The following is a 12,280-nucleotide window of genomic DNA, read 5'->3' on the forward strand; positions in this document are numbered from 1 at the left end:
TTGTCTTTTCATTTCCACGTTTAGTAACAGCAGGTTCTACCTGTACCTATATGCAAAGTGATTATTTAAAGCCACCCCTTGAAGGGAATGCCATGAGAATGGGATTCCACCAGAGCTTAATGGCTTTAAATGAGCACCCCTACCCCACAGTCATACCACTCGATCCTGCACTTTTTCCATAGCATTACTTTTGCACTCTGCTGGATTAATAAAGTCGAAACAAAGCACTGTATCATGTTTCTAGAGATACTGTGTTGCATATGTTAATACCTTGCTTCTGCGTACTGACCTCAGGCAGCGGCTAGGATGGCATCTGCAAACTAACTTTTCAAAAGATGAGCTGCACACAAAGTGCTGTGATGAGGAAAATTACCTTGCTCTGTGTTTGTTTTCCAGCTAAGAAGCTCTTTCAAACAGGCCTTTGGAAAGAAAAAGTCCACCAAACCTCCTTCCTCGCATTCGGACATAGAAGAGCTGACAGACTCCTCTCTTCCTTCCTCACCTAAATTGCCCCACAACTCAGGAGAGTGTGGGGCAACGTCAATGAAACCATCCCAGTCAGCATCTGCGTAAGTGTCTCTCTAGATAAACCCTTCTTCCCAAAGGGCATGGCTGTGAAACAGACCCCCTCCAGTGTGGCCATTTGCAGTCCAAAAACCATTGCCAGCTGCTGTGAACTTTTAATCTTGAGGTCCATCCATTTGCCAGATTTCTTGTGAACTTCACACCATTTACACACTACTCCTCCAGTAGTTCTTTACCAGGTAATTTTCTCCTCCTTTCACAGACTCTACCCCAAATCACCTTGCTGTACAAACTTCTTTCCAGATGCATTTCTCGAAGTTTTTGTTGTGCTCTCCTGGGACCAACTTTTTCATATCCACTTAGTAAAGGCCTTAGTAAAGTTTCCTTTTTAAATGATATACAAAAAATATCTTCTTTTTTTTCCAGGTAGCTATGAATTTTTACACTATACTCATCCCTCCTGTTATTACTTTATCTACTTTGTAGCTAATAATGTATATAATTTTTAATCTATTTCCTCTCTTTTGGCAGCTTGGATTTTTTGCGGGATTATACTTTTATATTTTATTCAAATTACCACCCTTAATGTTTCAAGTCTGGAAACAAGTCATCAATCAATGGCTGTCTCATTTCTTCGTTATTTTTTGAATATCTGATATATTTTTCTTAGAGTTTGCAGCTCTCATCTGTATTCTTCTGTTATTTTTTTTCATTCTGCTAACATCATAACTATTTCTAATTTGGGGAAATTAACCTCTTTTCAAAAAAATGCATGCTACTGATGCCAGCCTTACTTTCCTTGTCCTAATTGAGAATAATGAGGTCACAATTACTCTTCCTTAAGGCATTCAGGGAATTCTAGTCCTGTGACTGATTACTGAGCTTTATAATAGAATTACTCTGTGTCAGGTTATGTGCCTTTTATGATTAAGTTTTTATAGACTTGAATGATTTTTATATACTAAATTTAGGAGTTTGACAGCAAATATTGCCACAAAATAAACCTCTTCAGAACAAACGTTTTCCTTTTCTTAGATTGTGTGCAGGCTAGAAAGAAAGAACTCATCTAGATCTCTGTAGTTTTGTTCAATTATTTTATAGGAAACTCATATTTTTATGGTTTCAGGTATATGTGTGTTTTGGGAAGAGGATTTCTACATGTTTGGGACCCTAATGTTTGACTTATTATCAATTTAAAAGTCACCCTAATAGTGAAAAGTAAAAGCATTACTAGAAAATGGCTGAACTTAAACAAAACACTTTTATTCTGCAAAGTTAAGTACTCATGATTCACAGATCTAATCTCACAACCTTATCCTGTCTCCTTTCCACTAACCCTGCTTTTTTCTCTCTGTCTCTTTGACTTGCTCTCTAGATGTGCTAGTGTTCCCAGAATTTATCAAGGGCAAACCCACACATCTAGTCATTCAACCCAAGCTCTTTCCATGCCTGTTTGGTCTCTGAGCCTTAAATTCCTAAATTTTGTCTGGTTCACAGCCTTCTAGTTCTTCCTCTGCAATATTTTTAAACAGTGATCTGTCTGGTTATATTATCACATTTTTTTATTATTGTGACCTTCCTACACAGGATAACAGAGACATTGCATAAAATTTATTTATTTAGATTAATTTCTTTGTCTGTTATACTGATAATGTAACTTGATTTGGAAGAGTTGGTTTTTCATTGCATAATTTAAATTCCTGTCTCCTTTGAGACTTTTCATAATTGTCTGCAGCCTCTGTTCAAAGATCATGACTTACTTATTTCTTCAACCTAAAGCAACCTATTGATTTAAAAATTCTGAGTTTGTAACAAGAAGGATAAAGTAAAAGTCTTTCTAACTACTTTGAACCTTTGGAGTCTGATCAGACTTCTGAGCTTCTTTCTGCGACTGCTCAGGAATGCTAACTTTTTTGGTTTCCTTCCTTCTGATGAGGTCTCATCTTTTTGTGTAATTTTAGTATTATAGGAGCTAAGTGTTGGAAAGCTCTGGGAACTGCAGAAGAAAATGCAGTTCATACTTTCTGCTTCCATTCTACTTACCTTAAGAATTGAAATGGCTTTTTCGTGCTTATTCCAGAACCATAGCCCTTCTCTCTGCTTCATTTTTGTATTCTTTAAAGCAGGCTTGCCAAGATCTTTTTGCCCATACATTTCCAAGATATACCAAAAAAAAAGCCAAAAGAAAATAGCCAAAAAAAGAGATGACTTCCCAGTTGTCCAAGTTGTTGTATAAGATATGCATGGAAATAAAATTTCATTTCTTATTTGGTTAGCATAGGTAAGTAATGGTACATCAGAGCAAGAACTGTATAATAATATTCATGACAAAAATCCTAGTATACGTCTTTTTTCATTTTTACTCACATTTAAAATATTTGTGCATATTGTGAATTATATTCATGATTTTTCTTCCTCTATTTGACTTTTTTTTTTTTTTTGCCATGAACTTCTTCATCTTCCCTTTGCGTACAATTTTTTTATATATTTTCTTGACCTGAGTCTCATGTTCTAAACCATTACCTTTACTTTCCTAATCTGGGCATCCCTAGTCCTTATGCATCCTAGTCCTTACTCATCCCTAGTCTGGGCATCAAAGAAAAAGCAAAATGGTCGTGTGGTCTACAAGCATAGATTCCAGTAAAACTGAGTGTGGGGCATGGAGTTGTATACCCAATTGCTGACCTGAAGGGTGCTTCATCATCTTTCCCAAAATGCCTTTGCATGCATTCTGGCAATTAAATGTTGACTTCTGTTCCTTGTTTTGTATATTAGCAGTAATAATTACAATAATAATACTTATTTTTATGAAATATTTTTCATATTGAAATTGTTAACTGTTTATAGTGACAGTAATAAAGAACAAATAACATTTATTGAGTTGACTGGAAATATTGCTTAGTGTAACAATGTAGCCAAAATTCAGTGTTTTATTTTCTGCTGATGGTTCTGCTGATGATACAAAGAGGCAAAACAGTCTGTCATGAGATGTGGACAGTTTTGGGTCCCTGGAATGGTCATGTTTCAATCTATTCTCACACTATAATCGATCCTTTTCTAAAATTAATGCTCATGAAAAATAACCATGTGGTAATTTTAACCCAGTCTTTAAGGAAAAAAAAAAACCAAACCAACCTACGTTATTTCATATATCATACATTACAAAATGACAGACTACAGGCAAAACATCAGCCATCACAAATCAAAACCATTACAGATAAAAATCTTCTAGATGATGAAATCAAGGACTCTCCTTTTGTGTACTGTTCTAAACAGAGAAAACTACTGATGCCTAACAAATGTACCAGTAGTACAATGTAATCAGCATACTTCAGTTCTGAATGTCATTATATAGAATTATAAAATTTGCACCAAAGAAATGATGGAAATATAAAATCAAATTAAAACAAACCAATGGATGATGCACAGTCAAATATAGATACTTGAAAGTAGTTAAGAATTTGTTTTTCACCACAGTAAACTAAACTACAGAGCTAAAAAGCAAGGTGATCATTTCATCTTGACAGGGCTTTTTCCTTTTTTAATTTGCAGTTTGAGCCTTTTCATATTTCTTTGATAAGTTTCTTTCTTCGCTCATAAGTTTCACCAGCAGCAAGAATTTTTCTGTACTTTGATATTCAGTAATGATGCTGCTTTGGGGGGAGAACCTTCCTTTAATCTCCCATCTGTTTCCTACTCCTCTTTAGGATCTGTGAGTGCACAGAGGCAGAGGCTGAAATAATTCTTCAGCTAAAAAGTGAGCTGAGGGAGAAGGAGCTAAAATTAACGGATATTCGTCTTGAAGCCCTCAGCTCTGCACACCATCTGGATCAGATTCGGGAAGCTATGAACCGCATGCAGGTCAGTGCAGTAGCTTAAGTGATGACAGAGGTGCACACCAAAGGTACACCAGGTGTACTTCCTTTCCTAGTACTTTGTTCCAGGTGCCAAAAAACTGTTAATACAAAGTAAATTGCTAGATTGACAGTACATCTGAAGGATGGGTATGATAAATGTTCATCTTATAATAAAGATATTCTTAGCATTTATACAGCTAAAATGTGTTTAAGAGATATGGAAGAAGACATAATCCCTGCCCAAAGGATATTTATTATCTAAACCCTATGACTGTGGTAAGCAATATGACAGACAAGTAGATCAAAAGTGATTTCTACAGAGCTTTAAATCCCTGAGCCATGGAAGGGCAGGAGTCTATGTTCATACTCTCTTATAATTTCTGATTCCTAACCGAGCTGTGGCTTCCTAAAGCAGAGAATGTAAAATTGAACTAATTACTGTATCCAGCATCATAAAATTTTGCTACATTATTTTGTGACACCGCTCCAAATCTTTCCTGAACACATTTTACATCAGAAGACTTTCTCTTTTGTGAAGCTGAAAGGATGCAAAAAGAATGGAAGTGTTCTTCGGTGGAGCATGGTTTCATGGGATTTGACTCTGTCGCTTATATACAAATGTCTGGTATCATGGTGGGTCCCCAAAAGTGTCTACAATATCTACACAGTATGACATAGGTCCTTCAGTAGAACTGGGCCCTTCTGGAATGACAGGTGAGATACCTATGTCATCCCTAAAGGCACTGTAAATCTGCATTTGGGGAACAGAATCAAGACTGTGGGTCGAGGATTCAGTTGAGACGAGGATAGATACATTTAGAAGTCTAGGTATGAGCTAGATGAAAAACTCCAGTTGTAGTCAATTGAGTTTTAGTCCTGTAGTAGTGGGGCCTAAAGACCCATCCTAAGACCCATCTGCAACTATCCTGCACCTGAGATAGTTGCAGAGGGTGAAACTGAATTGTTTGAGCATAGGCACTTGTTGCTGTTTGAACGAGCCTCAAGTATTTGCATCTTCACAGGACATATTCTACCCATGGAAGACCATGTCATGTCACTGGAAGCCCACATTTACACAGCTGAATCCAGCTCAGTGAATTGTCAGCTGAATTGCTCTGTGCTGGGTGCTTAGGTCAGGTGTGCCTTTAGGCACTTTTGTATAGATGTCCACAGCAGCTGATTTCATAACTACAGAATTGGTGTGCTTGATGTCTTTTCTAGACCTCTTATTTTGTACCATGCCTATGGCAGTCTCAGCCACACCTTTAAACATCTGTGGTACCTACCGTCCTCTCAGGTGCTCACAGCACTAGGTACCGATATTACTGTGGGATATTTGGCTGAACTTCAGTTTCAGGGGAAGAATTATCAAGAACTGCTCCATAGATATGGTTTCAATTGTCCAGACATAAGTAAAACACTTGATCTTGAGCCACTAAGAAGTTCCAAGGAACTCTAAGAAATAGAATACAGTTAATTGCAATGGTAGAGAAAAGGATGTGAAGGTTTATCATATGATTACAGTCTTATACTAGGATATGAGTGCCTAAAACAGGTGAACTCCCCAGAGAGAGGAGTCTGCTATAGTAACAGGCCTCCAAAGTCTAAACTTCATCAAATCTGGGCAGAGGCAACTAGTTGAGATGCTGTTGCCGGTAGTCACCACTTTGTCTCAAGTTTTCCCAAAAGGACAGGCAGCCACCTTGCAGTTGCCAAACTCTTGATATTTTTGAGAATTGACAAATATTGGTAAGGGGCAAAAGTAGGACTGGTGAGAATGATATCTGAATACTTATATATTAAAAGCACCATAAAAACTAAAAGCTCATATGAGTGGAAGACTGCTAAGAGCTATGTAATTAATCAGTGTGAACTGCAGAGTAGCTGGAGATTGCGTGACTCATTTCACCACAGCTCCTGATTTGAACCCCAGGCTAAACTGGTGCACTCATCTATTACCTTCTGTCACTATTTTATTGTCTTGTCCCTTCCCTTTCACTGTCTCCTCACCTTTGTGTATGTCATCTAATCTTTTTGTAGCTGCTGCAGGTTTTTTTTTTTTGTGATGCTATCCCTTATATTTTTACTTGTATAATGTAGCTGTGCAACCTCCACAAAAAAAAAGAAAAAAAGGGACTTTTAGCAGGGTGTTAGTGAATATAGAATTAAATTTGATTGCAAAGCCATCTCCAAGAATAAGCAGTTGCTTTGTTCTGTGCTTCCTGAAGTGACTGAAAACTAGATTTAGCTGGTACCAGGCAGTTCTCAGGCTGTTTTCATTTTATTATTGTACATTCAATAATCACTTTGCACCACAGAGGATTTAGCTAGAAAAAATCCCAGTTGTTCTGATTCATCTGTCACTGTATGTTTTCATCAGAGTTTGCTCTCTGTTATGTGAACAATCCCATGTTTGAATGATCAGAAAGTCTTATCTGATAGCAAGAAGAGTTATGAAATTGTTAGCTATCAAATTCTAGCTGCCCATTTTTAATTTAATTTTTCTGTGAAGTTACAGCTTAAATTTTACATTCAGTGGCAGTAATAATTTTCTGTGACTTTAGAAACACTGACATATCCAGTAACGTTCTTAGCTGACTATTACCTAAGGTGTTTGACAATAGAAAGTAGCTTAAAAAAGTGGGGATAGCTGGGAAAATTCTCACCCCACTCAAATTATGGTAAAGTGTACAATAAACGTAGAAGCCTGAAGCTTATGTTGCTTAGTAACTATCTTGAGGCAAAAGCTGAAACAAAGTTATCAAGGGGTTTCCCTTCATTTAAGAAGTGAAAGGGTTATACCTCTGATACATAATGCTACATACTGCTGTGAACCTGGTAAACCTGTTAGCTACTGCAGGGGAACATCACCAGAATGCTACCCTCAGTGCTTTTCCAAAAGAATAACCTACTGTGCTTTTATCTTGATTTCTTTTGTATATAGAATGAAATTGAGATATTGAAAGCTGAAAATGATCGTTTAAAAGCAGAGACTGGAAATACTGGAAAGCCTGCCCGGCCATCATCAGAGTCATCAAGCAGCACATCATCTTCTTCATCACGGCAGTCACTAGGACTTTCTTTGAACAATTTAAACATCACAGAATCTGTTACATCAGGTACATACTTTGAGCGCATGCATGCCTCAGCAATTAGTAAGAATTTATTGTTTTCACCCTCTAAATGAGCCATATATGAGAAGCATGCATGAAAATTAAAATGCCTCATATCACTCAGGTTGATATCAGATATACATTCAGTAATGGAGATGAAGAAGAATGCTGGTGGTCATGTCTTAAAAATGTAGCTTTTAGAAGCCTCTGAATATTAGTAACAGACTTCATTATGTTTGCTTAGTTCCCAGATATTATACTCTGTACCTACCTAGTTTACAATACTCTTTAGTCATCTAGTTTACAATTTATTTGAAAAGGAATATCTGTTGAAGTATGCTCGACAACTGAATAAGTATATTCTCTTGCCCCTATGGGATAAATATTAGTAGAGTATGTGAAAGTTTCTTCTTTTGACTTACAGATCTTTGATCATTCAGTTAGCTCCCTTCATATTTGCAGCTGAGGCAGCAGGTTGTCTCAGTTACCTTTATCCTTTACATTTTTTTAATTTGGTATAGCTACTTAGCCTATATAGGATCAAATCCCCGTTTATCACAGGAGCCAAACCCCACCTGCCTTATTAGGCACTCTCCTTGACTTCAATGAATGAGAGAAAGCAAGCAGAACTTTGGTCCACATCCTGAATATTAACATTTGATTATTTTCCATGCCATGGAGTTTATGATAATAAGACCTCTACACTTGTTTTGATAATGTAGCCAAGAAACAGAAGTGCTGTCTCTAACATTAGAACCAGGGGCAAAGCAGGAGCAAAGCAGTTCTCATTAGCATAGATGCCACAGAAAGTATAATGCAGTCTCTGAAAGCAATAAAAATGTTGCTAATAATTGTAGAAAGAGTCTAGGCAAGAGTACAGCTGGGGACATGCCAAACTGACTGACTATAATTTGGATTGGCAGTTAGTCATATTATCTTGCCAGTCATTGATTACACAGATATTTGAGCTTTTTTTTCTGGTTAACATCATATTTTTAATGAAAATTGGTATGTTTTTTATTTACATTCCAGCTTTTTGCAAGGTTTAACTTTCAGCATGGAGGAGCCTGAACTGGGCCTCAACATACAATGAAGTATTGCAAAAAGCAGGGAGAAAAAATTTAACTGTGAGTCCTGGTCACAGATCCACACACATTAAAAAAATAAAAACCAGAATCAATCCAGAACAGAATTTTTTTCAATATGTTGATTGTAGAATGTCTTTCACCAGTAGCTGCCATTAGCACTTTGCCACTTGGCACTAACTCTATCTAGATACAGGAATAAACACGTAGGAAGAAGAGTAGGAGGAGTTTGGAAAAGAGGAGGAGGAGCCAGATGAGAGTATGATGGATAAAGAGGAACAGGGAAAGAATAAGGGAAGGTGAAAGACAAGATAAAGAATGAAGATGAAAATCAGAGAGAAGTGTTTAGAAAAAGAATAGAAAAAATAAAAACTGGAAGAAAAAGAGGAAAGGGAAGAGGAAAAGGGGAAAAGGAACAAGAGAAGAAACAGGAAGAAGAACAGGATGACTGGGAGAAGCTATTGGACTCAATGATCTTAAGGGTCTTTTCCAACCTAAATGATTCCATTTTTCCATAAGCTTTCCATAATTTTCTGTTATTGTTCTAACTGTTTTCCTAGCATGCAAAGTAACTACTTTTGGTTACAAGAAATTAGAGAGATAAGGATGCCTAATGAGAAGTGGAGGATTTAATTTGATTATGAATCTGAATTTTTGATCATTGTGATTATCATTTTGTTGCTATGCCAGAGAACTTGGAAAGGTGACAGCTTTCTACCAAGTTTTGTGGAATATCTGTGACAGCTGGAGTACTATTGAACAAAATTCCATCAGATATGGAGAGGCTAATCATGCTGAGGACTAAGCTGAGACAATTGGGGGCTTTGGCTCTTCATATTAAAAAAATTGCACTTTCTGGGAGACCAGTGTCTCCAAATGACCATGGTCATCTGCAAATGACCAAAGATATTCATTTTCACTTCCTAAGGGTATGATGATATCCTCCAGATAGGTTGAGCACCAAGGGGCTCAGTGGTTACAGACACCCATATTTCAGTAAATCACTGGAGTAAGAGCAGCAAACAAGGACTGGTACACGACAGGTCCAGAGTGCTAAAGCTCAGACAATAAGTGAACTACAGTTACCACAGTGTTCCTAAGGAGGCTTAGCAGAGGCTAATTAAAACAGCTGGTACAATTAGAGCCCCTTGGACATTTTCTCAGCCCCTGTGTCAGCGAGAGTTCTTAAAAAGTGGATTTTTTTCTCTAGCCGCAGAGTGATTCCTCATTCCTAAAGACTTAGAGAAGAATGTATTTAAAGGCTACATTAGGGTTATTTAGAGATTGAAAATTTCATAGGGGGATCAGTTATACTGTAAATTGCCCTCAGACAATTATCAAAACTCTTAAGTTTTGTAAAATATGCCAAAACACAAGACAATTGAAGTGAAATATTCAGTGTTGATGGCACAGAAAAACTGTCTGCCTGGAAAAAAGCAAGCATTAATTTATTTAAGCTCACAAAAAAAAGACCTCTTCATTTGACCAACTTGAAAAAAAAAAAACCCTGCAGAATCTGGGTGTAAGTTACCAAACTTTTTACATGAAAAGTTATTTTTAATATATTTATTGAAATCATCTCCATAAGTCTTCTTTGGTTTTCCTTTGAACAAGCAGCTGAATCTTACTGGCATCTCATTTAATTTGGATGAAATCTGACCCTGTGCAGACTGTGTCATGAAGTCGATGATTTTCTTCAATCACCACAATAAGAATGAACAGGATTTAGGGTAGTGGATTACTGTGCTGACCTTTGAAGAAAATGCAAATCCATAATCTCTCCTAATTTGATAGTTAGCTTAAATGTCTGACAGTAAAATCCCTGAGAGAACTTCTAGAGGAAGACAGCAGTTTTATCACTTGCAATAAAGCTGCAGGCTCAGCTTTTAGTAAAAAATACATAAAAATACATACTTCTGCTTTCTCATTTTAGGAGTTAGTGAAGAGGTAGTAACAGAGGTGTGGAGCAGATCAAAATCACTCTTTACCTCCAAGAAAGATTAAGCCTTCCCTTAGCAGAATGGCTAAATACAGAGTCCCATATTCTGGAGGCATCCAGAGTGGTTTTCTAATGGATACTGTTTGTAAGCCTGTATTGTGGAGGTAAAAAAGACTCTATCCATGCCATATGTATTGAAGGTAAAGAAATCATCTGGAAAGAGAAATTAAATGCTATTTTATTTAACAGCAAACATATCAATGCAAGGATTTCTTGTTTTCTCTCCTTATAACATTTTAAAGGGCACAATGAGTGCCCAAAGATATAACCTTAATTTAGTTTTTAAACATTACTTTGTGAACGTATGGTAATTTTGAAAAAGTTCCAAGAAGGAAAGCAAAGACAAGAATGTAAGTTTTTATTTATTTACAGATTCCCTATTCATTTCTACATTATTAGAATTCCTAATATTCCTTCAAAAAATGACAACTTGTAATGGTTTTCTCATCTCCAACAGATATGGTGAATTAGGAATAAGTACAGACTAAGATGATTGCAAGATGATGTCACGGCAGTCTTTCTTTTTAACCAAGTCATGGAAGCCTATCTTTTTAACCAAAAAATCCTTTGGACAAATATGATGATGTGAACATAACTGATGTCATTTTTCAGACTGATCACTTCCCTTCTTTTAATGTAGATATTTTGCTGGATGATGTCACTGATGGAGCGCTCCACAAAGGTCACAGTGTGAAAATTTTAGTCACTATAAACAAGGGCTATAGTCAAGCCAAGGTAAGTGCATTACCCAAAGGTCTAGATGCAAAATTATAGCTCTAGCAAATGCTGGAATATAGGAGCTCAACTTTTTTCAGTATTTTAAGCCCAGGAACTGAAAGGAACTATCCTAAAGGTAACATCTCTCTTCTCCGTCATCCATGCTCAACACAGTTAGGCATTCCCCATAGACTAATGTCCTAAGGCCTCTTTCTGCCTTTTTGGTAGCTTAGACAATACCAATTATCAGTTTAATTAGTAGTGCGATGTTCTGGGACTTACAATCCCCATTTAAAAGTCATTATAAATTAGATATATGCCTTGGACTCCTTTGTGTGCAACTATGATTATGCTGCTGAGGTTATCAATTTTGAATTGCATTGTCATGTTTTCATGTTCTGTGTTACAAAATATAATAGATGTGCAACATTTATTTATATTCATCTCTTTAAAAACACAGATAAACAGCAGAATAAGATACTGTATTTCCTTTATGAAGACGTACTGAAGTAATACCATGTATACCTATTCCTGGAGCAGAGATTATTAGCAACATCACATTCTAAATAATACTTTTTTTTTTTGTTAGGAAAGCTATGAATCTTCATAGAAAACTAATTAGCCCAATTTTTAGTCCAATTTCCAAAAATCTCTTTGCAGGATCAAAAACCACATGCATACCTGATAGGATCAATTGGAGTCAGTGGAAAAACAAAATGGGATGTCTTAGATGGTGTAATCAGACGTCTCTTTAAGGTAAGACACTGAAAAATTAACTTAAGTATTATTACAATTTTCTTTTTAACTTTGGAAAATTTCTGTATTCTTTGAGTTGTCTTGTCAAGTCTTTGGTTTGGTTTCTTATGCATAACTAACACCACTATTAAGCTTCATTCTTAATGTTGCTGTTCTTTTTTTATGTCTGTAGGGAGTTTCCCAAACTGCTTTCATTCAAAAAACATTTTTATGTCTTATATTTTCGTA

At 36.4% G+C, this 12,280-nt stretch overlaps 1 protein-coding gene across 5 annotated transcripts in view; it reads left to right on the top strand.

The window, feature by feature from the left end:
* The window catches only part of NAV3 (neuron navigator 3), a 257,821-nt gene that overhangs the window by 232,184 nt on the left and 13,357 nt on the right, over positions 1-12,280 (top strand). For all 5 annotated transcript variants that reach the window (XM_032687747.1, XM_032687746.1, XM_032687749.1 and 2 more), the window contains 5 exons: positions 397-569; positions 4,233-4,386; positions 7,327-7,501; positions 11,220-11,314; positions 11,957-12,052. In XM_032687747.1, the coding sequence (XP_032543638.1) occupies positions 397-569; positions 4,233-4,386; positions 7,327-7,501; positions 11,220-11,314; positions 11,957-12,052 (693 nt within the window). The remainder of the gene's footprint in view (positions 1-396; positions 570-4,232; positions 4,387-7,326; positions 7,502-11,219; positions 11,315-11,956; positions 12,053-12,280) is intronic.

The sequence above is a fragment of the Chiroxiphia lanceolata genome, chromosome 5 (genome assembly GCF_009829145.1).
Source record: "Chiroxiphia lanceolata isolate bChiLan1 chromosome 5, bChiLan1.pri, whole genome shotgun sequence".
NCBI lineage: Eukaryota > Metazoa > Chordata > Aves > Passeriformes > Pipridae > Chiroxiphia > Chiroxiphia lanceolata.